General features: G+C 37.7%; 1 protein-coding gene across 11 annotated transcripts in view; it reads right to left on the bottom strand.

The window, feature by feature from the left end:
• TJP1 (tight junction protein 1) overlaps positions 1-27,830 on the bottom strand; it is a 164,207-nt gene that overhangs the window by 25,687 nt on the left and 110,690 nt on the right. For 10 of the 11 annotated variants that reach the window (XM_035553837.2, XM_035553844.2, XM_035553853.2 and 7 more), the window contains 8 exons: positions 20,728-20,784; positions 14,971-15,095; positions 14,653-14,755; positions 10,088-10,367; positions 9,386-9,489; positions 8,448-8,616; positions 7,962-8,106; positions 1,422-1,558 (listed from right to left, as the gene is read on the bottom strand). In XM_035553837.2, the coding sequence (XP_035409730.2) occupies positions 1,422-1,558; positions 7,962-8,106; positions 8,448-8,616; positions 9,386-9,489; positions 10,088-10,367; positions 14,653-14,755; positions 14,971-15,095; positions 20,728-20,784 (1,120 nt within the window). Of the gene's footprint in view, positions 1-1,421; positions 1,559-7,961; positions 8,107-8,447; positions 8,617-9,385; positions 9,490-10,087; positions 10,368-14,652; positions 14,756-14,970; positions 15,096-20,727; positions 20,785-22,385; positions 22,587-27,830 lie in introns of those variants that run through there. The other variant, XM_035553845.2, reaches the window with a different exon arrangement.

Genomic DNA, 27,830 nt, shown 5'->3' with positions numbered 1-27,830 from the left:
GAGACTATTAAAGGATTATGTGCTTTATTACACCATTTTATTTCAGACCATGTATTATATCAAGTTAATTTTATCTGCAGACAAATTTAAATATTATCTTAATGTACTGGCCTATGACTTTTTTTTTTTTAGACATCTTCTCTCATACAAACTGATTTTCCTCTACGTGCTTCTTCCCACTCACCCATGAACAGAACACTTCTTTATCCCTACTACACAACAACAACAAAAACACCAGAGTACTTATTAATTGCTTGCCAGTCCCTCAAACCACTCATTTGTATATTACATTGGATTGAAAAACATCTTCAGAGGCTCCTATCCTGGCTGGTTTTGTATCATGCCAATTATTATTTTTCAATACATTATAGAAATACAGAATTCATCTTTTAAATCCAGTCATAACCTTTTTCTATCTTGGCAAATTAAGACTTAGTTCACTTGCACCTTTTCATAACATTCTTACAGGAGGTTACTTCCTACGGCAATCTTTTTCATAATGGCTGCTGCAATAGAAGACCTACTGTTCTCATTTTCAAGGCCTTTCAGAGCCTATCAACATCATAAGTCCTTCAATTCTTCACTGAGCTACTGAATACTACATGCAGTAGTCTGATTGCTCATCCCTTAAGTGTTCAAAGGTTTTCAACCTTGAATGTGCTTTTTCTCATTCTATACAGCCTTTCCAGAGCAGCTCCTTCTAAACTGTCTGCACAGCTCATCTTTCTCCACTTACAATTTCAATGAATGGCCCCATTCTGTAAACCATAGGAAAAAAAATCTTGTAAGTCTTTGTGCTCAGAACAATGTCCCATCACCGTATCACGGTATGGTTTTCTTTTTAACGCTAACTGGCTTTTACCTACTATCATTGAGTTTACTCCTCCTCTTTCAAAAAAGGAATGGGATTTTGTTCTGTTTCTGTTAGTTGTACTGCACTTTTAAAAATGACTCTTGGCCCATGACTGCAGTTAAGTGCCACAGTGAAAACATTTCAGAGTGCAAGTTTCGTTTGAGAATGGTCATTCTAAAAAGGCTCAACTACACCTTTATTTAAATTTACTATACCACCAGTAACTTGTAAGATCCAGTCTACAACTCAACTCTCAGAAGAGATCTATTGTAGCCTTGCTCTAGAGGAGAGTACAAAAAACTCTTTATAGCTAACACACACAGTCAAAGCTCTAAACAGTGAAGTTTCACCACTGTATAATGGGCGGATACATCGGCTTAGGTTTTCAAGACAGAAACCCTGAAATATAAATAGGCTCATGGTTACAAAGACCATCCATATTGAGCAATAAAGATAGTTAGAACTCATTCTAAGATTTCAGTAATCATTCCACAACTATGCAGCAGCATGCAATCTCCACTGATCATTCATTCTCAGCAATATGCATAATTATGTTTCATATTTTTACCTGGGAGTGGTGGTGTTTGCTTTTCAGTTCTTTCGCCTGCCACCTCTTCCATAGTTTTAGAAATATCATCTGCATTCTTTACAGGCGTAGAGATGGCTCCTGGTTTAGTTATTCTTTCATCTTCTCTGCTTCGAAGACTGTATTAGAAAAAAAGATTACACTCTGCATATAGAATTATTTCTACAACCTAAAGCTTCTAAGAGTAAAGAACAAATCTTTTTCATTCAGAAGTTCATATTTGGCAGATGAGGAATTATTGATTACATTTTGCTCTCTTAGGCTATTACAATATCGGTATTTTTACCGGTTGAAAATTTGAGCATTTTGTCCCTAACTTTATGTTAATAAAACAGCTCTCTAGATAGGGCTATTTCGAAAGAGGAGGGACATCATAAAATGTAGTGCTGTCTTTGCTGCACCCTGCTTCAAGCAAGTATGTCGTACATGTGGCCTGTAAATTTCACAAGAAAATGAGAAACAAAGGAAAGAAGGGGAGAAGAGCAGTTATGATCCTTCACTGCTCCCTGTAGAGGTCACAGATTTTCAGACTTCGGGCTTTGCTATGATCACACTACTCTATCTGCTCCTTTGTGTGGCAGCTGTCCTAGAACACAGCTATCTTGGTACAGCTTTGCACAGATAAAAGGTAGAACACAAACACACCTCTGACTTCTCATCCTTCAGAGAAGATGGAGGCCCTCAACCCACAGCTACTACACGTCTATTGCACTTGAAAGCCAAAGAGACATGCTTCTCAGTCATCCAAGCTTTAGAAAAAAGATAACTGGTCTCTTACGCATTTCCACATACGCTTAAAGTGTAACACATAAGCGGAAGGAATATATGACAAATGAGAAAAATCTCTCATTCTTTACATGAAGGGAATACCTAAAGCTCAAACAACTTATTTTCTATTCATTTAACTCAAAAGATCAAGTATTTTTAATATCATTACATAGAGGTTACTTTGCTACCAGCTGTACCATAAGAGAACTGAACAGAATATATGCTATACGTTGAAACATTAGCAGTTACACTATCTGTTGAAAGAGAAATAATTTGATTTGGTTAGAATAGAACATCAACAAGCAGCTGGAAAAACAAAAAGTAGATCAGCAAGCCAAAGGGAACAGCCTTAATTCCCAAACATATATTCTCTACACACACACGAAGTCTTGAGACCCTCAAAATATCTATTAAGTTTGTGAAAGTCTGCTAATAAGCATGGGTGTAAGAAGCATTTGAGAGGAATAGGACACAAGCAAACCACAACTGGTTAGCTAATATTATACTTGTTTGTCAAGAAGTGGAAAGAACAGGTACTTCCACGAAGACACCAACACCTCAGGTCAGTAGATACAAATTTCTCTCTTATAAAGGAGAGATTGGGGGGGGGGGGGGGGGGGGTGATGTTGGAGAGTAAAGTCTATCAATACTAACAGCTAGATGGTGCTACTGGGTAATGATGAGTATCAGCCTCCACAAAGTACAAATGTATCCAAAAAAGTCCATTACAAAGACTAAAGGCTATTTAAGCAGAACCAGTACTTTAACAGTTAAATATGACTTGGGGGAAAAAGCAAATCTACTCATCCAAGCCTTGCTTGAAAGAAAAGAGAAATAGTAAAGATCTAAATACAAGCAGAATGTGCTTTCATGTACGAACATGAAGTTTGAAACATCACAGAAACCAACCTTAGCTATTCACCTAAGATATATTAAGACCTTTCACTACTTTCTTCTTCCCTTTTGTTTTAAAAGGCAGCTAAAAAGAAAAAACTGCAATCCCCACGATGATCTGGGAAGACCAAGACATCTTTACACTGTAAAGAACCAGCTCCTTATAAAGAGTTTGTAAACACAAGTAGATTGGCCTAATTTCTAAGAACCTTTATATCTTTTATTATTATTTTTCAGATAAACCCTTTTGGTACTTCTACAGTAGAGAAAAATGATGGTATCCCCTTTTGGTTAGAATATTAGGTCTAGCAAAATGAAATAAAAAATAAGTTTCTTTATTTTCTGTTCTCTAACTTCACCTGTGAAAGATTTTGGTACTCTTACTCAGATTTCCAGCATGCATTCATTTGCACATAAAATTAAATGTGTAAGCTAAAAGCAGTGTTTTACTTTCAGCATGAGACTAAGTTAAGACTGAAGTCCTCATGCCCTTGAGAAGAGTTCCTGGCTTATTAAAAACAGACACTAACATTTATTTGTTTAAACGCCTAAGTGTTTTATAAACAAGAAGTCCTATAGTAATAAGCTACAACTAATTCCCCTCCTCCCTCCCAAAGATTTTTGGGTAATCAACATTTGTGAATGAGATATTACAGTTAAGTTTCCCTATGAGCGCTCTCTACCTGTTTTTCAGCAACTCCTAACATTTAATAGAAGGATTCCAAAACAGTAATCTAAAAATAAGGCAAAAAAATACTGGAGTTACTATAGGAAGGCAAAGTTCATTTTATATTTCATGTCCACATAGTCCAAGAACACTTTAATTTTATTCAGCTTTTATAAATGCATATAAAATAGTTATGGAAGAAAAGCTCTCAAGAACAGTAACTCAAATACAGACACAGAGTACAGCACCAGATAGTCAGGTAAATACCTGAGCTCATTCACGTACTTGAAGCATGATGCTCTTCAGACTGTGCTACATGTCATCTGCTACTGGCAAATAGTCTACCAATTAAAATGCTTGCAAAAGGTCAGCTCTGCTCAGTGTAAGATCAAAGTTTAAGTGGGAATAAGGTGGTAGAAAGACAGCTGTGATAAATCAAAATGGAAAAATCAGAACAGCACAAGAGTTGAATTTTTCTTTGCTTTCCTTAAGTTGTCCAGTAAGTACCATATCAGTTTGCAAGATGATACGGGAAATAACTGATGCTGTCACTGTTTCTAGGTGATGGAAGCTTGTCCAAAACTGACAGCTGCACTTCCCATGAGTGAAAGGTGGTGTTAAATGTTTGTGTGTTCTAACAGTACTGCTGAACATCTGTGCTGTGCCACGGCCCCCTCTACATTACACCCCCATCCTCTTTTAAATTTTTTTTTAAAGCATGTCTAACAGGAACATTTTTAAATAACCTTCAGTCTCAAAATAGAGTCACAGCTACAAATTAGCATCATCAATTTTGGTTACTGCTTCAAAACAAAAGAAGACTGTTTGCAACACACAGTAAGAATGTTTGCTTGCACAGAAAAATCTTGGAAAAATATAACTATGCAGGTTTTGTCCAAGTGTCTGGTTTTAACACATCTCAAACAGTCTATTCATGAGAAGACAGTAAGAAACAGGAGAGGCACATTCCTAAGTACATTCAAAATAGGGTTGATTTTTGTCCTAAATTCTAGTTTTTCCACTTTTTTTTTTTTTGAAAACTGAAAATATAACAAACCTCTTGCACTATATGTAAATTGACAGCTGTATTATGGAAGTCAGCCTCATCCTTCCAGAAATAATGACAATCTCTACAGGGATTTCTTTAAGCTACCACATCTTTCTTGCTGAGGCTGAAGTGTCAAACAGATCAAGAAGCATTTTTGCTATTCCAGTACCCAGGTGAGGAAGGCAGCACAGCAATGACGGGTCCCTTAGTGGGACCTCTTTCAGTTGGTAGAGGGCAGCCGGGAGATGTTATTTGGCAGGCTTGCCAGCACCTGGCTGTAAATGCCACTGTTCAGCACATGTCACACCAAAACCTCATCAAGTTCAACCACCTTACTTCCAACAGTAAGACCACTTAGGTAAGATAGAATATGTATGATACTTCCCTCAAGGTACATCCTCCAGCTTAGGATGCACAGACACCCCCAACTCTGGCTTTTTAAGTACAGTTCTTAATACATTGTACTGTTAAAAGTTACCTTGAGTTCTGTGAAATTCTATCCTTAAGATACATTTTCCTCTAACTAAACAGTTTTCTTAACAATATCTTTCAAGTTGTACTTATCTTCCAAAAATATAGTTCACTGTTAAGACATAAGCTCAGAGTTCCTCCTCAAAGCCAGGAGATATTTATACTTCATATTTTACTTAGTACCCAACTCGGTATCAGGTGACTAAAAATTCTCCAAGTCTCCATAGCTACAAGCATTTGCAGATTAAGTCCCTTCAACACAGAGGGACAACTAGCAAGCGAGCCATCAATCTAAAGCTACCTCAGATACAAATCTAAAGCTAACTTCTCATCCATGGGCAGAGAAATCTTCACATCCCTGTTGAGACTAGAAAAAGTTATTACAGCCATTAAGAGTCAATCCTGAGTTTGATGGATGATTTAACATAAGTCTCCATAAGGACTGACTAAAATAATGCCATTACCCCAAGTAAAAACCTGAGTTTTGAATGAGTTCACACAGAATCCATTTGCTTTACATAAGAATCTACTGGATCCTTATGGATCTCTGGATCCTTTTCAGGACTTGACAATGGATAATTTATGTTTTCTGCTTACAGAAGACTACAAAAGTGCAATTGGAACACGTCCTAGAATCTGAGTTTTAGAAAGATTGTTCAAAAGGGACATTGCTGAGGTTCCTCTAGACTAAAGAAGACTACAAATGCTGTCTAATGCTTTGACAGGATGTTCAAGTAGCCATTGTTACGGAACTTCTATACACAGGAAAACTGCAGGCACACCAGTGTACCTATCAGTATGAAATACTGAAAAACGGACAACATTCAAGACCCTACCAGATACTGAAACTAAAGAACTGAAACAAATATATTGGCAGATGTACTCTTTAGATGTGTACTCTACCGGACACTGAAAGTGTCAGCCTGCAGTTCAGCTTGTATGAAAAGACTGAGAAGATTCCTATAGAATTTGTCCTCATCAACATACACTTAGCATAACAGAGCATAAATGTCTAAATACGGACTTACTATCTTCAATAATTTTTGATGTCATTCTTAAGTTCACTTTGATAACTTTTCTTCCTCAGCTTATTCTCAAGCTTTCTTCCCCAAAGTTTTCAATTATATTTTAAACAATGAAGCAATGTTGCAAACAATTTACTTGTGCAGCAAGTCTGAACTTGCACAAATTACTACAAAAAGAAGCTGCTTTTCACATGTTCTTTACGTGGCTCACAGCCCAACAGACTTTCTGATCTCAAAAGGGACATGTCCAACAGGAAGTCAGTCCATGCCAGGGTAGCTCCTGTTCATAAAGCAGATAACAGATGCGTTTCAAGTTCAGATAACTTCAAAGTTCTTTTTCAGGAAGGATTTAATTCTTCTGACAGCACAGTCTGTAGGGAGGAAGTGACCATCTACCTAAGCCACTGTAATAGGACAGGAAAGCACTAACAGCAGGATAAGTCAGTTTCAGTTTTGATGGATTTTTTTCTCCATCCAACAGCCATTTTCACACTGCATTTCAAATGCATGTTAAGGAATACAGGCTTCAAATCTGACAGGGCATCACCACCTTCACAATCAAGTTCTTCAAGGTGCCTCCTACTTTAAGGTTATATCCATGCGGAAGGCAAGGTATATGCATTGTTTTCCCCCTTGGATACACAAAAGATTACAAATAAACAGTAATTAGGTGTATCGTAGTTTTATTCAACAGCTGGCTGCAATTTGGTTTTCAGAATTTTTGGTAGCATTTTAAAGTCTTCAAATACAGGCTATGAATTTGAGATTTGCAACAGATCAGTTCTAGTGGTTTTTGCTCTGTCATCTATACGTGCTCAAGATGAAGTCCTCTTACTATTGAAAGATTTGTTCTATTTAAAATCAAGATACTTTTTGAATTCTGTTGCTAGCTAGTGTCCACTTCCAAAATCAAACTGCACAAATACAAAAAAGGACATATCTGTTTTTAAAGACTAGGTTTCCACATGGCAGAAGAAAAAATTCTAAACCATACAAAACATGAATTCAGAAATGAGTCATCTAAAATTAGACGTACCTACCTCATAGTTGTCACATCAATGTCTCAGTATCAACTCAAATTTTAAAAAGTACATTACAAAAACCACATCTGCTGAGCAACACACCTTACTTTGCAGGAATTAAATTTATTTTGAAAGATAAAGTAATTTTTAAAGAATGATAGTGAGGAAAATAAAAAGCTTATACCTAAACAAATCAGATTTCCACAATTTTACCCAGGTTGGACAATCACTAGGACTGTGCTACTAGTCAACTCAAGTAAGATTGTTACAGTTAATTTCTACATGAACCAAAATATAATTGCACATGCCTCAATAACATCTATTAATATTAAACTTGCATGGCCACACATATAACCATGTTATAAGAACAAAATCATTTTTTTTTTTTTAGAGATCTATTTCTTTTGAACTATATTTTGAAATATATTGATAGACACAAGGATCTATTTCCCCTGAATTCTCAGCACATTTGGATCATGATCAGCTGCATCTCTTGAGAAAAAGAATTCCATGTCACTACTACCACAATTCTGCATCACATTTGTCACTGTATAAATCCAAGCACTCCTACAAACTTAAATCTCACTTTAAATAGTTGATTTAAAAATAATACAATGCTGCCATCACCTGCCGTTGCTGGGCTGCTGTGGAGAATGTCTGGAATGGTCTGAAGGCTCTGACCTCTGGTCAGGAGATCGTGAACGACTGCGGCGGGGCCTGTCATGTGATCGGTTGGAATGATCTGATGCCAGCGACTGAATTTCTGAAATGTCTGTTAAATAAAAGTTGTTTTTTCATGAAATGATTGTAATTAAAATGGTGGCATGACCTGCTCATATGGAAATAAGCTTTTGCAAAGATTTTTATGAAGATGTTAAAATCTATGTTTATTATTTCAAGAACAACTAAATAATACTCCTGCAAAAACAATTGCAAGAAAAGAAACTTTTTCTCCACATTTAAGGTACAGATTTCAAACACCTTCAGAAGAATTTACTCACATGACAATCCTACTCCTATCATCCTCCCCACCCTCCTCGCATCCCACTGTGGTATTTCACATTGTCACAACACAGGGAATTCTCTGCCTTTGGAAATCAAGTTTATACTCACCGTCTCTTTCTGAAGCATTAGCAGAATGAATACTGTCAGAAAGATCAGGGACATTCAACAGCGTAGCTCGTTCATCTCGCTGAACAACCATCTTCAACTTGCCTTTGGACCTTTCTATTAGTGTTTTTGCATCTGCTAAGGACATATTTTCTGTCACTGTGCCGTTTATCTGAAACGGTAAGAAGAGCGCAGATAGAAACTTACTGAAAACCACTGAATCTCCAGTAAAGATGGTGTTTTTCTGTGTGATGATATTTAGAAATACTTAGAGATTTTTCCAAACTGCCATAGTTTACATTGAATGCTATACAATGGAAAACTAAGTCTCATCCAAACTATAAGAACATAACACAGAAAATTATTTTCAAATTTCAAAGATAAAACATCTACCACTAATATGAAGCTTTAAAAAAAAAGTTATGCTTTTTACAACTAGCATCACAGCAGAGTAGGAATAGCATGTTTTTCTGTACCAGCATTTGTGGCAAAATCTTATTAACAAATTTTGAGATACAAAACACTGGCTATATCAATTACTACAAAAATCAAATGTAACCTGAAAGCAAGTTCTAGCATTGCTCAACAGCATCAGTCCACAACGTTATATTGTATAACTAAGCACCTAGGTACAAAGTCTTGAACCATCCGAAACAATTATTTATTTTTAATTATATATTTACAATAGGTTTCTTTAATAACATAAGCACTATTTGTCCAAGTAAGACTTGCGGAAAAATACTTAAGACAAAAAATTGCTTTATAATTTCTCTTATACAAGAGGGTTTATACTTAGATTTATTGATCCTCAGATCCTCAAAGTAAGTTCATCATTACATATCATCTACTAACAATAATTATGCTATAAAGTGATGGTTGATTCTACGAACAATTACATCAATGAAATTTCTCTGAACAAACACCACCACAATTTACCATACCTTCAGTACAACATCTCCTTCCTGAATATTGCCATCTCTTGCTGCAAGGCTATCCTGTGATATTTCTTTCACAAATATGTGACTTGCCAACCGTAGACCATACTCTTTATATAATTGAAAAAGAAAAAAAAAGGAAAGAATACTGATGAAGTTACAGTAAAGAAAAGGAAGATGTATCTCAAGATTTACAACACTGCTTTACAAAAGATTTAAGCTACGAACAGCAGCAGAAGAGTGAACTTGGCACATGAAGGACTGTAGTAGAATTTCGCTATATTTTACCATTATATCAATTCCTCCTTTGACTCTGCCTATAATCATAAATGTTGCTTAATAGCTCAATTTATACGCTACATACAATTTTTCCTCTTTCAAACCAGAAGGACATGGAAGAACATGGAAGACTCAGCTAAAATATATAGAATGTACAAAGTCACTAACAGACGTCAGATGCACAATTACGATTTGTTTACACTATGTAATACTTTACCATTTGCTAAGAACATAATTTTGAATATGGAAAATATCTCTAGAAACACAACAGCTGTTTTCAAGTTTTCAGCTAGCTACTTGTAAAACTGGCAAGCAAACTGTAATAGCACTGTTCATCAAGTCAATGAAGCCCTTACCACCACACTGACTGATGCATTTGGCCTTTAAAAAACAGCAAAGGTCTTAACAAGAGAATTCTGGAGAAGTTACCTTCATTCTTTCTTGATTTCACCAGTGTTACTTTGGTAGGTTTTGCAGGCTGACTTGAAGTAACTGACCTTCTGTCAGATCTTGGTGATAAGCTTCTCTCTCTGCTTGCACTTCGGTCTCTTACCCAGCTCTTCTCGTGCCTTCTGTTGGAACTGGGACCACCACGGCTGCTTCTTGGATCACGTATCTCTTCATCATAGCTATCGTCATCGTTTTCAGACACTGGCTCAGGTTCCTGTCGAGCTACTGGAATCTGAATTTTCTTCATCCTTCGGATAGTCTACAACCAAACATCAGCTATCAGCCCCTGGCTGCATTGAAGTGTGTCTCTTGTGCCTCCTAATTTTACATTACCACATTTAAGTACATACTAATGGGTTTTATGTCACATCACAAGTCACATGTATGTCACAAGTACATACGCAAGTCACAAATACAAACGCATATGTACCTGTATATATGTAGCCATATACATGTATGCATACAAGCCAAAATTTTGCAAGCGCAAACATATTCAGTGAATGGTGCAAGGTACTTAAAGGAATCAAGTCCTACAAAGAACAACAATAAACCACCTGCAGATCTCATTACAGAAACTGGGGACAGGACAGGACACAAGACTAAGGGGCTTGCAGTTGTGGTTAGGCTACAGCCTGCACTCCAAGCTCCCTGTGTCCTGTACCTCAGGCAATTGCAGGTGTGGCTATCAGTAGTACAGTGAGTAAGCAGAAGCAAGCAGCTCTGCAGTAAGTCATTTTCCTAAGGAAAAACGTTTTCATCAGCTCTTCCCAAGCTTACTGTAGGAACCCAACTGCAAGCTTCACTATGTATCACATCCTATAACCACTCTGCAATGAGCCTTCCAGGAGCCCAGCTCTTGCTCAGGGAAACAGTTCCACAGAGGTGATTCACATACCACTGATATACGTACCTGTACTGAACAACTTCAGAGATATACCAGAGTAGCAAGTTGCACATTGGCACATGAAGGGCTTATTGGATACTAAGAAAGATCTGTCATAGCTTCCAACAGAAGTTCAAAATTAAACAAAAAGCAGGAAATCTAAAGTGTTCACTCACTGCAGTTTACACATAATAAGGAAAGAAAAACAACATTTGTCCAATCTTTTCAAGCTCACCCAGTCCATAACTTTAGGGTTTGAAGTTTTTGTACTCATGCCCTTTTTTTCCCCCCATCAGCTAATTTTCTCCTTCTTCCAAAGACACTCCTCTGTTCAGTCTTTTAATCAGTACAGAAAAAATGTCAACTCAAACATTTTTTGTATTTTACCCCCCCCCCCCAAAAAAAAAAAATGAGGGTGGGGGAAGAGAAATCATACATTTCATGAAAATCCTATTTTTCCATTTGCTATATTACACAAACATTAATTCCAATGGTGTGGTGTTCGACTTGATGCATTCATTCTAACAGAAGTGATTAAATACAGACTTTAAAATCCTACCCTTACATTTCAAAACCACCACAGTACACTCCACATAAAAACATGGTTTTATAAGGTAAGAGAAATTCAGATGAACTTTGTGTTTTGCAGCTTTTTTCCTAAAGTATTGCAGTAATTTCTCCAAGATTAAAACATAAAAGAATCGTTCTTTATTCTGCAACTGTACAATGCAAGTTGCTTACATAAAGAGGGGCCATGACTTTTCCTCAAGTGACAGCAGCTGCGGAACAGATTCACAGGCCAAAATGAAAATTAATGCCAAAACTAAGTTAGTTTCTCTTTCACAACAGCAATTAAATACACGATGCAAGTTCGTTCCCCAGGAGCTTGAAAGCCTTTATCACTTTTAGCTTCCACCCATCTCCACATAAACTCTCCACTTACACGCGTAGGTATCCATTTAGGATAAAGTAGCTAGCTGTGTTTAAACTAATATGAGGTAGAGAAAACACTCGTATGTTATCAGGAACTTTGTAAATGCATTCTTGTTTATTAAAATAAACTTACTCTTGAAAACTATATGAGGATACATCTGGGAAGAAGTATTCAGTTCCTGGACTGCCAACCCCTTGGGATTGGTGGAAAACCTTAATTCTCACTCATCCCAAGTTTGATCACTGTAAGCTCATGACAAAGGGAATCCTTTACACAAGGGGAAAGTTATATAAGACTCAAAGTGATAGTCATGACACCCCACAAAGCGTGGGATGTGTAGCTAGCCTTTAACAAATATATGTAACAGTTAAAAAACAGACAGATTTTCCAGACTTCCCGTTCTCCAACTATAAAGTATAGATTTGGACTACCCTGTGAACATGAGGTTTGTTGGTTATGAAAAGCCTAGTAATAGCCACAAGACAGTTGATGTGTAGAGAATCAAACATCAACGGAATAGAGTTGTGTCAAGGGAGCTTCAGACTGGGTGTCAGGAAAAGGTTCTTCACTGCGGAGGCGTTCAGGCACTGGAACAGGCTCCCCAAGGTAGTGGTCACAGCACTGAGCCTGCTGGAGTTCAAGAAGCATTTGGACAGCACTCTCATACACATGGTGGGATTTTTGGGTGGTCCTGTGTGGAGTCCTGCATTGGACTCGATGATCCTTGTGGGTTCCTTGCAACTTGGAATATTTTATGATTCTACGTATACAGATGAAATCTACAGACATACATTACTAATTAAGTCTACTTAAGAAAATCATCGAAGGGGAAGAACAAACATGTCAGGTGAGATTATCACTACAAAGGGATAAGCCTAGGAACACTCTCTCTAACAAGATCTCTTGAGAACCCTTGAGAACCTATTGCTGTTTGACAAAAAGAAGTAACAATCCCACAACAGATGATGATTACCAATGAGTTCCAAGTAAGGTATTTCATTGTTCTGTATCCAGGATTATGCAGACATATTCTGGTCTAAATAAACAATAGAATCCCCAGTCCATATACTTTCTTTTAGGAGACAAAAACTGAAAAAATCGTAGCACCAGACTTCTTTTCTTGGAGAGTAATTTTGGAACTGCATAAGAAGTCCAGAATAAAATCTCAAGACTGATTCACAGAATTTGCCTTGTTCAGATGTAACAGATTCCATGCTGTGTAATTCTAATGGTGTTACCAAATGTCAGAGGCCAAACTAATTCAAAGGCTCAAGAGAAAATAGACGTACTTGTGAATGCTCTGAACTCTTGCCTTCTTGTTATAAAGTTCTATACAAATAATATAGGAACCTCATCAATACAGATTACCAGAACCCTTCCCACTTTTTTTTTTTTAAACAGGGTAGTTTTAGCATTCTGCTGAAGTGTATTAGTTGTTTTCCTTCTGCACAAAGAGGAAAAAACTCTAAGAACTGCAGCCTTTGCAGCACAGCACAATATTCTGTTTTCACAGAGTTGCATATTTGAATACCCTCTCTCTTTGCTTAAACCCACAAACCAGTCATTGGCACTGCTAAAAACTTGTTTTTTAAATAACTATTGTATCCTCAGTGTGTTATTGACAGCAATTCTCCATAACTTTGAAGCCTGCCAACCTTCCAAAGCCATGTTTATGTAAGCCACAGGGACAGGGAAACATTCCTGATGAAAGTTCAAAGTCAGTTTGCACTAATGTAGACGGCCATTTCCAAAATAAAACTTGACTCTGTCTAGAGGGTTTAATTCTGTAACACCTAGCAAATATACAAGAAGTTCTATTATTAATTGATTTTCTCTGCATAAATGTAAAAACAAAAAAAAAAAAACAAAAAAAAAAACTATTTCTACCACTGAACTATACACCAGCTGAACATCACAGAAAACATTTAGGTACCAGAAGCCCTGCACAGCTCACTACATATTCTTTTGTCTAAGGTTTAAATAACTGCTAAATCTACAAATGCAAAACACAGCACAATTTTTGCAACACTACTGAAGCATACAAGAGCACTTGAAATCTATCATCACAAAAGCTTTTCTACAAGCCCTAAAAGTATGTTTTGCTAAATTCAGAAGTTAAGCATTGTGATTTTTATATTCTACTATTTTTGTAATATAAAAACAACTCTCAAACTTCTATGGAAAGACAGATTGCTACCCTCTAGTGATGATCTGTTCTGTTTAGCAAAGTTCAAAAGCCAGCCTTGCACTTTGAATAAGCCTACAAAATTACAGGAATTAAGGTTATTATACTTTACTTTGGCACACTGTTTGCTAAGTATAAGAACTATGTTTGTGTTTGAATAGGAGGTAAAGACCTTCAGCATACAGTAGCCAGGGGAAAAACTTGATAAAACGGCACTCAAGAAAGCAATGAAAGATTAAACAAAGCTGAAAATTGAATATTTGGCAGCCTGGGAATAACTTTACCATAAAGAAAAGGAGTCTGTATTATCTATTGCCATGCTACCCAAATATGATCATTCATATTACAAAATATTATTTTGGGTGACCCACGGGCTAAATCATCACTTAGACCTGAAACACGGCTCCACTCAGCTATTTAGGTAGGTATTACTTAAGTACCTTGCATCATGCACGTATTTCATAGCAGACAGTATACTATTTCACTTTTGCTCTATAACTTCTGAATTTAAGGACACTTAGGTCTTCAAGACATTCACTTACAATTTTGGCATTCTTCCCACTTTTCCTCAGTTGCTGAACAGCAAACGCATGCTCAACATTATCCATTGAAACGCCATTAACCATTGCAACACGGTCATTTTCTCTGAAAAGAAAAAAAAAATCACAATATGCAGTATAAATACTTCAGTCAACAAAAAAAATATTGGGGACTGAGCATCCCTGAGAAAATTACATACCTTATAAACCTACTGTACAAACAGTTATAGATATCTTGAGAGCAAAACAACTGAGAGGTTAAGCTACCTCTGACAAAGATGCATGCCCCAAGTTAGAACGCAGGTGTAGTTTGGCACTTACTGTAGCAGTCCTTCTGCTGGGCCTCCTTTCAGCACATCAGAAATAACTATTGATGTTTCACCACTCTGAAAATGAGGATTATCTCTTCCTCCAGATATTGCAATACCAAACCCAAATCCAGGGGCCTATAATGTAACAAGAGAAATAAATGTATTTTCTGTTATTTATATAGTTACAATTCATGTTACTGTGTCAAACACGGAGAGGTCCTATGGAATGAATATGACTTTTTGGAAGAAAGAAGGAATAACCATGCAATGCCATGCAATCCATAAAGCAGCTTTTTTGTTTGTTTGTTTGTTTAAAAAAAGTAAAAATTCACTTCTAGAAGGCAGAAAAAAGTTTTGGACTACCCAATATTAATTGATCCCAACCACATTTTTATGGCTTGGGCCCCAGGTGGTCATCACTAACGCCTCAATCTTCACTAAGCTCAACACACCATACCACTGTGTTGAGACAGATTCAAAGGTGCTTCGCCACTTCCTGCAACACTTTCTTTGAGTTTTCACATTATGGCATTTTCCCAGTTTGACCTCACTCAGCTCAGAAACTGACAGGATCACAGCACACAATAATATGACTGCAGGCTCAGTTCTTAAGAATAATACCAAGATCACTTGTACCATTAAATACATCAGAACCTCTTGAGCACATGCAAATCATCTACATCTTACCAGAAGTAATTTGCTTCAGTATTTTCCCTCTACCGTGACCTGCCACTACAGCGAGGTCAGTGCCTATGAAATTGTATTCCTGTTAGGCATTTCGAGATATAACAATGATGCTTACATTGCTGCCTGAAAGCAGTGAGAATAAGAAATAAACTCTCTCAATATAATTGATCTGCAAACTGTCTTACTCTCCCATCATTGTCCAGAAAACAAACATTGTCAGAAGGATATTTCCATTTAAATGCCATATCCTGCTCAAGAATTTATTCTCAAGTTCTGTGCTATGCAGAATATCAAATCACTGAATGCGTTTCAGCCAATTTCTCCTGTCCATTCCACACCAGCATGCACTCCATAATGGAAGACTTACCCTTTTGACTTTTCCAGAATTTTGGACCAACATGACCCAGTTTTGACAGTGAGTTTTATAACCCTACTGTGACAGTGGAAGCAACATAGCAGACTGCATCTGGCTGTAACCCATCTATGCATAATGTCCAGATTTACAAGCAATTACTGCTCAAAAAAAAAAAAAGGTTCCCCATTTCCCCCCAGAAGAGAGGTCAGAAAAAGATAGCCGAGATTTAGCCTACAAGCAGTGAATAGAACCATACAATATAAAAACAAGGATTTGGAGATGCACTGTTTAGAAAGGGAATTCAACAGTTAGTAAATACTGTTGCCAGGTACAAATTTCACGAATTCGTACGAATAAAATAAGGTTGGTCTAAAAAGTGTGTGCGGGGGGGGGGGGGGGCATACTTTACAGCTTTCTTCTACATTTATTTTAATTCTTTCAGGGAAGACTGAACATCTTTTCAAATACATTCCAGCCAGATCAACCAGAAATCATGGCTGAGATTCAAGAATTACAAAGTGCAAACCCGCGGCATGCAGGAGGACAGTCTAAAGGATTATCATGACCACTTACGACCAGAGCTGAGTGGTTTTTGTTTTCAAATCATTCAAAAAGAACAACGTATAGAATAGCCTATGAAAACATGCAACAAAAACCAACTTTCCAAAACAGTAACATTTGCAAAGCAAAAACTTCTCCCCTTTCTCATACCACCATTTAATCTTTCAGCCTGCTATTACTGTATAAACCAAATTTCAGTTAGCACTATACTTGGGTGGGAAGGGGCAGGGAGAAGAAAGATAAAGACAACTTTTAGGTCAAACTTCATTTAAATGTCCTCTACCTCTCCTTAAATCATAAACATACACAAGACAACCGGTTTCCTATTTAAATAACATCAAGTTCTTCTCTTTAAGAAGCCCTGAAAGGATGCAGTCTCATATTCAGGCAGTACTCAGGAAGACCACTGTGTAAAAGGCTTTCTAACAATTTAATTTTAGGTCTTAAGAAATAATCCAAGTTTGAAAGTTCAAGTCAAACCCTGAATCTTTTTGAAAATCTAAGAGCTCAAATAAGAAAGCTTACAGTAAACTTCTGCCTACTACTTTTCGTAGTATCCTGCTGCCTACCATCAACCCAGAGGTAAACAAACTCACCTGCCCTCAGAGCTGTAAGACTGAACCTAGCTCTTAGAAATCTCTTGATTTAGTAGATGGAAATAACAAGATGATCACCACAGTTTATCTAAGATACAGACAGGTATCTTAGCTTTACTCCTGATCAGTTTAACAGCATGGGAACAGCAGGAAGGAATGTACACACAATTTCTATTTTACAGGGTTTAAAAAAAACACATCTAGTACTTAAACACTGAGAACTTAAGTTCCAAGGATGAAAAAAATCACACTTAAAACACAAAGTGCATGGTTCCTCCTTCAAATCACTTACAGTTCGGCATATAAAAACAGAAAATCTCTCGGTAAAAGATAAACTGTAGCTATCTGGTAAGCTTTAACTGAATTTGAGGCTGGCTCTGTGTTCTAAGAGCTACATTGCAGTCCCAGAAGTTAGAAGTGTAGTACAGAAAGGGAATAAAAAAACATGGCTAGAAGTTAAAGCCTCTTCCCCATCCCCCCAAAATTGTTTATAACAACTTTTAACAACAGTAGTTGGTGAATTGCAGCAGTATGTTAAATCACACCACAGTCAGATCCCTTATATGCTCAGTTACGGGTTCTGTAAGATACCTGAAGCACTTTGATCAAAAAAATAAAGAAATAATAAAGTCTCACATCTGAAAAAAAAAAAAAAACACAAAGTGCCTGAACTGACACATACATACTGCAACTACTGGGACTCAGTATACTCTGTCCCTGATTTGCAATATCATTTCTGGAAAGTAAAGGTCAGAGAAAGAAACTCTACAGGAAGAAGTGAGCAAAGCTGCATTCTTCAAGAGAAACTCCCTACATTAAAAAATCCTTCTCTTTATCCTCGAAACACTCTACAGTGCCATATCTTTTTAAAGGACCACTACCAGATCAAAAAAAGCACCATCAAAAACCAAAACGTGTATCCTTTCAAGGCACATGAGGCTTCTGAACTGCTATTAATTGGTTTAAAGAGACATTACATACAACAGTGTCCTGTGAAAGAAAAAAAGCAGAAGCATTTTTAAAGGTTAATATATCAGTGTCTGAGGTATCAAAAAAGCTAATCAATTGAGAACACATGGTAGGAACACCTCACACAGTACTTGCTAATGCACTTTTTATTTTCTTTAGATGTATTTAAAGAGGTACACACAAAATGATAACTATTTTCCTAAAATGTGATGATTACTATCAAAACTGCTTTTTGTTTTTACAGTTCTGTCTAGCCTTACGGAGCACAAAGAACCAAAGGAATCCAACTCTACCATACACAGGAGCAATGGAGTTATATTGGAAAACACCACAGGCTTTCAGCAAAATAAAACTGTCAGTGCTGGAATTACCAACTGCACAGAAATTACTCACAGGAAACAAGAATAAAGGAAATCAATGTTTTATGAATCTTGGACTGACACACGTGTATTACTTAAACTACTTGTACTTTCCTTCTATTTTTAAAGCGGGTAACTACAATGACTAAGGACCACTGACGTTTGTTAACTAATTCTGACCAGATACCATTAAAAAAAAGCAAACCAAAATGGCACAGCAAATCATAGTGCAGTAGCTTCCTTGGGGTGCAGGGAAAGGACCCCCAAGATGTGCTTGCCATTACACTGGCACCAACTAGAGGTCTCTGGCTCTTCCAGGGGAGCTTTCTAAGACTTTATTCTCAACCATATTTTTCGAATGACTTGTCAACCTTTAGTTCTAAAGTAAATACTGACCAAATGTACAAAAGAGCTCTGTGAGCATACCAAAAAAAAAAAAGCCCAAAACCACTGGAAGCTGATGCTGTGAAGCCCAACTTGCACCTACCCTGTACACGTTCAGTACAGGTTAAATGTCACTCCTTCCATTAGTCACAGCCAGCTCACTGCCCTCAGCTAGGTCAAAATAGACTTGTCAGTATCCCTCACTAAAGGAAGTTCAGCTCTTCAAATTGTTTTACACAGCGGACAATGCGTGGTCTCTAGCAGGTCTGTAGCTCACATGGGAAAAGATGAACTCACACTGAAAAATACCCCCCAGCCAAGCAGTAGTGCTTTGACTCTATTCCAATTTATTAATTTCTAGCTATCTTTGAGGATAACTAAAATCTGGATGCATTTCTCTCCTTACAGGTACACTGAAGTAACTTGATTTACTTGATCAGGTTACTTAATAACCTGCCTTAATTACTTAATTAGGTTACTTAATAACCCAACACTACAAGAATGACAAATAAAAAGCAAAATCTAAAACCTCACAAACAAATGTGCACTCTCCTGAAAAGCTTCTTCGTAGTGCTGAGAAGAAATTAAGCTGCTATTTGTTTAACACTAGCATAAAAGTTTAGGTTTTGATATTTGGCAAGTAGAAAATGTGGTGTTTTTTTTAATTGGTTACATTCCTGCTACCGAAGTTATTAACAATAGCTGCCACCAGCCTTCAACACCTACACGAGAAGTACTCAGTTAACAAAACAGTTAAACCAGCACAGTTGGCAAGAGACTGCCACATAATATATCAATGAGAATTATAATCAAACCACACTTTCATTTCTGTACCAGAACTTGACTTCGTTTACTGTAAGTGAAACCAAGGATGTGATTTCTACATTCAACCTATTGTTTCAAAATTCATTCAAGTTATCTAAGTGTTTCGTTATTCTTTTGCACACTGACTGAACTCAATTTCAGGTTTCACTTAAATTAATGCTTAGTTTAACCAGAATAACCCCCCTTTCTGGAGAAACTGAGCTATCATTAAGACTACCATCCAGCCTTGTATTTCTACAGGTTTTTTTTTTCTTTTAAATAAAAACAGCACTGATTAAATCTATATGTTTAAAAAAATTTACAAAAGGTTCCAACGATGACTGAACAGTTTCCATAAGAAAATAAAAAGGGCAATTACTTATAGAAAGAATAATTATTGTTCAAGAACTTGTTGGCCTACTAATTACTGTAAACTTGAAGAGTAGCCTAGAAAAGTATCACTACATATTTTCATTTTTACATATTTATTGCTTCTCTTGTACAGCTTTATGATAAATTAAACCACTTTCTGATGTACCTAAGAGCAACTCAGATAAGAGTCAGTCTGAATGTAAAAGTTGCCTGTATTCACTGATTCCTAGTACATGTTATTTTGTGTAAGGTGCCTAAGTGCACCCAGACACTATTTTCAGCCATTAATAAGTTAAAATCAATTTAGGCAGTTTTGAAGATGTTTAGCTATATTCAACTGCACTGTTTTAAGTCTTTGCAATTAGTTTTAAATACTTAACTACAGTTGCAGTACAACTTTAAAAGCACGGACACTTTGGTTTCTAACCACTTTCAGTTATGCACAGAAGTAATCTCAAGCTTGGTTTCTTGCTTAGTTATTTGTAGGCAGGCTTATCTTAGAAGCCCAACAGACCAAGAGAGCTACTATCAAATAGAGCTTTTACAACACTTCTAAATTTAAACAGAGGAATATGACAGTTTCCTTTCGTTTTACTTCCTGACATCTGGCTTTTTCTTATTGTTTTCAAAGCCTACCAGCATCCTGAGTTAGGCACACACAACTAATTGTATTAGCTTACCCTGTGAAGAGTCACTGTGTGTTGTTCCCATATAGCTGTTTCTTCCATTGTTGTGCTCTAAGGAGAGAAAAAAACAACCAAAGATCAGATTTCACTGTCAGTAGCTGTAATAACTGTATAGTGCCACAAATAAGAACTTACACTCAAAATTAACATTAATATTCGTATTGAATAGTAACAGAAAAGTAGGGCTGGCTGGCCCATTCACTAGGTATTTCCTGCCTTTAGACGTCACATCTGAACTTCTAGTGCTTGTTCCAGGAGACTGGGGTAAAAGAACTTAAAATAGGTAATAGATTTCTAATAAGTACATATTTCTTAAGTTCAAAATTTCGGAAGTTTAAAGGGAAGGACAAGAAGCTCGTGATGTCACTGCTCTAGGTTGTTCATTAAGTGCACTGTAAATTAAGCTGGTTCAACACCTGCTTTCAGTTTTCCCACTATGATCCAACGTGTTGATATTTTAACTTTCTGAACATTCTGCCTTTTGCTGGTCCTAATTACATGCAGGTTGCCATCAACTCACGAGTGCCGAGACAGAGTACCTGCGCTACTGTATTATGCATACAGGTCACTTAACAGACTGCAGTTCAGCGTACACTAATTCCTTTGGTGAACACAGTGGTATTGCAGAAATAAGAAGGGTCCCAGAAAGGGAACAAGATTAAACAGTAACATTATGACAATATTTACATACCTACATGTCTGCTTAAAAGAACAGACACTGGCACTATTTAACACAGCACAAGAAACAGACATTTGGAAAGGGGGAGATAGGGAGGGAGAAAAAACTGGAAGAGCCAAAGGCTTAAAAACAGGTAAAAAGGCAGCAGGAAACACATAGCAAACAGTATGAAGTCTCCTGCTAGCCTGCTGCTACATTTTCTGCCTTTCCAGGAGGAGTGCAGTGTTTTGCCTCCCTCTTGCAAGCAAGCAATCCACTAAAGAAAAGCATCTCTGAAAAGAGTTAAAAACAAGCATATTTTCAAACTTTATCCAATTTTGTAACATCTGAATTTGCAACTAGGTTTAAGAACAGCATTATTCTCATGACTCCAAAAATCTGCAGTTTTTGTCTCCACATTTTGTGCTCTGATTTTGAGGGTTAGGATGTGTTACCTTACAGCTAATTTCTGTTTCAGGGTTTGCTTGTCCTGTAAGCGTTGGTGCAACTGAACTGGCAGACACTTCATTCCACCAGTTTCCCTCGCTCCCCCCACCCAGTACTGCATTGCTCCTTTGCATTAGAAATCCACTCAGCTCTAGCCCCAAAGCAGACTCTTTCTTTCCAGCTATGCATTTTAAAAACAGATCCGATCGATTTTAAAACAGTAACAATTTACACGCATGGTGATATCCTTGAAACAAAACAGAATGTTCTGCTTGCTAAACTGTTAATGAATACCGCTTTTCTTCCCCCATTTCTGATGCTCTCATTCTGTCTTAGTTTTGGCAAGAGTTTCTGAGGCTGAACATCTCCTTAACAAATGAAGAATTACCTCCGCAAGTTAAGTAACTACTATTCAGAAGAAGGTGAAAAAGGAGTCCAATAAAGGACTGCAAAAGTTGCAATACAAAATTTAATCAAAATAGGCAGCCTCAGCTCTACCTGCACCAGGTTAGTCCAATTCACAGAGAAATTAACCAGGCAGGCCCACCTATCACATCTGTCCCAGCCAGGTCACACAGGCACAGCGATCCACCTGCAGTCGGAGGCACTTCCTCAGCTTGAGCTACCTGGCACAGGAGTCCGTGGCTGCAGCTTGCAGCTGGAGCACGGCACACAGCTGGCTCTGGACACAGCACAAACTGGTAAGCCCCAGCTTAACCTGCTGAGCACTGCTGGGGCGGGGAGAACTGGGATCCCACAGTCAAAAGGTACGAGATGAGAAACTGCTAAACGACAAATAAGAAAAAATGGAAGTGGCTACACAACGTGCTTCTGAGAACAGAGAGAAGACTTAGTACCTCACAGCAAGGCAACGCAGCCCCCAAACTCCACTCCCTACCACACACCTGAGCCCAGAAGCCTTTCTACAAGCAGTCACTTGTCAAATACAAGAAGCAGCAGCTCAGTCAGCAGGCTGTTCTCTTTTCTGTATAAGTTCAGTCTTTCCACTTCCATTCTTTGTTCTCCATTTTCTCACTCATACGACCTCTTCTCATCTACTGCTACTGCCTCCCCCAGATTTTGCAGTTACATTCATTTCAAATTCACAAGACTCAGAAACATCAAATATGCATTAGTCAGATAGCAAACCAAGTGGTATCTTATTTTCATTCTTTCTGCATGCCCAAACAGTCCAATCAAGAACAGTTAAAACAGTTCAAAGGCAGCCCAAGGTGAGACGTTGGCTTTAAAACAAACTGCTTATGTGAGTTCGTTTCCCATCTGTAAGGAACTGCCTTCGCTCGCAGAAGACGGAGAAGTGTGATGAAGTCACACGAAGGTACGCGCCCTACCAAGCATGGCAGAAGAACTGGCTCTTGCTGCTCTCCGTCAGCCCAGCTCCCTGTTGTAAAGCTGCTCTTAAACAAGAGCCACAAAGTGCTCTGCTCTTCAAGGAGCATCGGAATGTCAGGAATCTTGCAAGGACTTCAGTCATTCCCAAATCTGTAGAAAATGGCAAACATGGCTTGTAATTAAGGGGTGTTGCCAGCCCTGCTGCCTGCTGGTGCCAAACCTGGTATCCACGACAGTGTTACCACCACTGATTTGGGGTAAACGAGGAGACTCAGGCAGTAAGTAGGCTGTTTCCTGCTAACACCCCAGAAACTAAGAACATGAGAATAAGATGCTACAGTATAGGGTTGGGGCAACCTAACAGAAATCATAAAGTATCTCTGAAATGCAAGAGGACAACTTAGTTGTGTTATACTTATGCTTTATTAAAATGTTTCCTTAAAGTCACTTTGAGCACCTTTATACAGACAATTAGTACCATTCCCAGTTCTGTAGATGGCAACTGGATCTGGTTCCGATTGTGTTTTTTTTAAGAAATAAAGTTATACACGAACTTGTGATTCATCAATATGCAAATAATAAAACATCGGTGATTATTATTACAATTTCCTCAGAATCCTGTAAGTACAAAATCTTGTACCTCAGGGAAATATCAGAAACTTGAACAAGTATATCAATGTAAATATCTTTTCAGAAAGCTCCCTTTATGATTTGCTTAAAAAAGCACTTGAAGTATTCCCCCACTCACCACGTTTCCTTGCTGCTTCTCAAAGGCTGGTGTTTTTATTTGCTTTTTTTTTTTTAATATGCCTTATCTCACACAACTTCTTTCTTCATGCGTATTTCTGGGTACACGAACACACACTGAAGACTGAATTCCCCTGAAAGATTAATTCTGTACTTATACATCAAGATATTCTTCCCAGCATCACGGAGGAGAGCCCTGCTGAGTGCCAGTGTGAGCAGCACTCCCATGTTTCCCAACAGCAAGGCTTGCTTCACATCTACTGCAGTTGGGAAAGCTGTGATCAGCGGCAGCACTTAAGCTGCCCGCAGGCTTGAGAAGACAGTTCAAGTTTATGTTTGGAAAGATCCAAATCACAGCTACAGAACCTAGTATCTTATGCCTAAAATAGTGCAAGGTTCCCGAAATGAAGTTCCTTCCAGTCTAACACTTCCTTCTCCAGACTTCTGCACCTACAGGACTGCTAGACTAAAACCAAACTCCTAGGTATTCTTGCAATCCAAGCCAGAATCGTTTCTCAGCATTGCTTTGCAAGTTTAAGGGAGCTTACTTGAGAAATAACTCCTGTTTTAACCGAACTGCTTTTGCAAAGTTTAATTTGTTATTCTTGACACTGTTAAGTTTTAAGCAATTATTTGCTCAATTACAATCAACTTTTGACACGAGGACTACTGTCACTCCAAGCTTGCAGCATCATGTACTTTTCGAGTACCCCTTACTTCCAATAAAATGACAACTTCTAAAAGCATTCCTCATTGTCCCAGACAAAAAAAGTCACAAGAAAAATGTTTAAGCCGGTTATTATTTGAGATGTTTGAGAGAGAAAGAAAGAACGAACTGGTGAAGGGCTGCATCAGACAATGGAAAAAAAAGATCATTTATAGTCAGTCCCTACAAAAGAGCTCAAATTGTCTCATCAAATAAGTTAAGATTTTTTAAAAATTCAGATGCCTGTTTCAAACAGAAAAACAGTTTCCTCTTAGCTGGAGCTGCACAATTCGTATGTTTTGATTTAAATGCAGTCAAAACAGAAGAAGTTCATACATCTTATCTACCTCATTGTATTTCTTTTGGCTTCTAAAATTAATTCTCCAAGTTATTCTTAGGGAAGTCTACTTCAGCAATAGGATGCTTCAAAATTGTACAGGTTAGAAGCAGAATCACTACATCTTGATTGCGCTTGTTACATTTCCTTTTAATTCTGGTTTCACAACTAGCACTGGGATCTGTTGTAAGAACTTTTGCAGGTTTGTTTGGGTATCCCATGGATTGTATTTATCATCTGCTTAAAAAAAAAAAAACAGAACTATCTATGGCCAAAGTCAATATCCAAAACAAAACAAACAGCTTCCTGAGGAAGTTCATAGGAAAAAAAACCTGAATCTTCCTCAGCCAGTGTTATGCAGGGAACCGAGAGGTCATTTCCCCCCCCAGCACAGCAGCTGAGCACCGGCTTGGAGCAGCGTGCTGTCTGCAGCACTGACCAGCAGGACTTCCACAGACACTCACCTTTGTCCTCTCCCAGTTAAACTACAACCACCTAAAATTTCACCAGATTCTCTCCAATCGTCATACACAGACACCATAAAGGCCTTCGCTGAATAAAAATACTCGTTTTTTCCCCCCCACAACACACACTCTTTCCCTGTAGTTATTGCAAATAAAATAGAATCGTAGCATCTGATTTCAACAGTGGAAGTCAGAGCTGTCTCGTACAGTCTTAGTACAGAAAACACACTACAGCTACTCCACAGACTACCTTAGAGATACCCAAGCTATTTCAGATCCTGGAAGCCAGCAACTGGAGCAGGTACACGCAGAGGTGGGGACTCACAAGCAGGATAAGCACAGCAAGCCCCATACTGTTGACGCTTGCTGTTTGCTCTCAGAAGTACAGTATCTCTGTACCACACTTTGCAAGCTGGCTATACTCTTGCTACTTCACTCAAGCACTCTTTGGAAGGAGCAAAGACTCTTTCCCTGAATGTCTTTTTGAGAAAGACTAGTTTACAAGGAAGATCAGACAGCGCAGCTGCTACTTGATTTTATCTTCTACACAACGATGTTCAGTGGAAGAAAAACCACCCACTAGGGCATTTGCTTGCACAATGCGTATGAGCTAAAAATTCTCATTGATCACTGAGGCTGAGAACCCAGTATTTAGTCCCACCTTCTGCTTGAGTATACGTGCACAGAAGTGACAATTGATCATTTATTTTGGAAACAGAAATACCATCCTTATTTTCTCAAACAAATACTACACACCTAAAAGGTAAACCATTTCATATCGTGGATATTTATTTTAATTGTATTTTTCTTATATTGTATGGATCCCAAGCTGTAAGCAAGAGTTGCCCTCCTCCCAAACAGTGCTGTATTTATTCAGCAGGACACCTCGTGAAAACGTGCAGGCTATAGAGCACAACCCACAAGCCTAAAAATGTATCATCACGTGGAAATTTCCAGAATTCAGAATATCTACCTAAACTGAAATTAAGGATTGTTGACACTGATATTGGAAGCAGCAATAATGTCTCTACACTGATATTGGAAGCAGTTAATAATGTCTCTACTACAACAGTACCTGCCTACTGTCTAGACAACAGGAAAAAATTTATTTTTTATATAACCAAGAACAACCTTGACAAGAAAAGCTAGGATGATTTTTTTTTTTTTTTAAGTAATAGCTAGGCTGCTTCACCATTCTGCTCAATTCATCCTGTGCTTCCACAACAACATTCCACCCCACAGAATATTACCTTAATAAATACAATTTCCACTACTTCCTGCTCTAGGATTTCTTAATACATGTTTTTTTTTTTTTTTAACATGCAGATATTTCATTTTAATAACCCATCACTTCTGTTAGTTTTCCTGATCATTTTTTCGTAAGTAATTTTTGCTCTGGGTATAAGCAAAATTCTCTCTGAACCAAAACCACAGCTCAATATTTAACTCATCTCATGTAATATCCAAGTTCTTTTTTTTAGCATGACTCCATTTTTCATAACGGTTGCTCAGGCCCAAGCCTCACCTAAACACAGCTCTCTGCTCAGTTCTTGTTGTCATTGCTCATGGATGCAATATATAAATCAGCAGACCCTCCTTCCAAAACTCTTCAGATATCTGAGAAATCCCTAAACAAGTAAAATATACACAAACTAGGGGGAAATTGCATACCGTTGGAAAAAAAGAATAAAAATCAAGATCGGATTCGAGATCCAGTTATATCTCAGTACTTGTAGAAGTGCTTCTGATACAGGCCTGCTGAATGCTGTTATTCCTGCAGAGCAAGAAGGCTGACATTCAGGAACTCTGTAATGAGGCAAAACAAACCAGAACACAAAGACCCAGGTGAAGATACATCTCAGTGATCTTAGGTCAAGTTACTTCAGATGCTGAAGAATACCACTCCAACAACCTGGTAACAGTATCAGTCAGCAACTAAGCAAAGCTTACTAGTTTCACCATCTCTAAAGCGTGGGAAAATTACTTTAGAGTTTGGAACCCTCATCTGTTTTGCTTCTTTCCATTTTGCTTTCCAGCTGGCAATGAAATCGTGTAGGATCACGAACTCGAAAGTGCTGGCAAGCAGCATTTCATGGATCATGATTCCAGGCCAGTACACTAGCAAAATGGAACCAAAATCACAATAGAAGAGAAAAGTTATGAAGAAATATGGCTTACCACTTGGCTTTCTTTTTCAGAAAAATTAATGATACCACAGGTAGGCACAAACAACTTCCACATAGCTTATTTTTTTCCTTCACAAAATAATTTCTCCATTATGCTGATCTAGAACACTATTATTAGGACATAAAGACTCAAAAGTGTGCATAGTTTTAACATACCACTAAAAGCATTTTATCTTTTCTTTAAAGATAAACTTCAGCT

The sequence above is a fragment of the Cygnus atratus genome, chromosome 11 (genome assembly GCF_013377495.2).
Source record: "Cygnus atratus isolate AKBS03 ecotype Queensland, Australia chromosome 11, CAtr_DNAZoo_HiC_assembly, whole genome shotgun sequence".
In the NCBI taxonomy this organism is placed as follows: Eukaryota; Metazoa; Chordata; class Aves; order Anseriformes; family Anatidae; genus Cygnus; species Cygnus atratus.
Note: the sequence above shows the minus strand (reverse complement) of the source record. Positions and strands in the feature narration are given on the sequence as shown.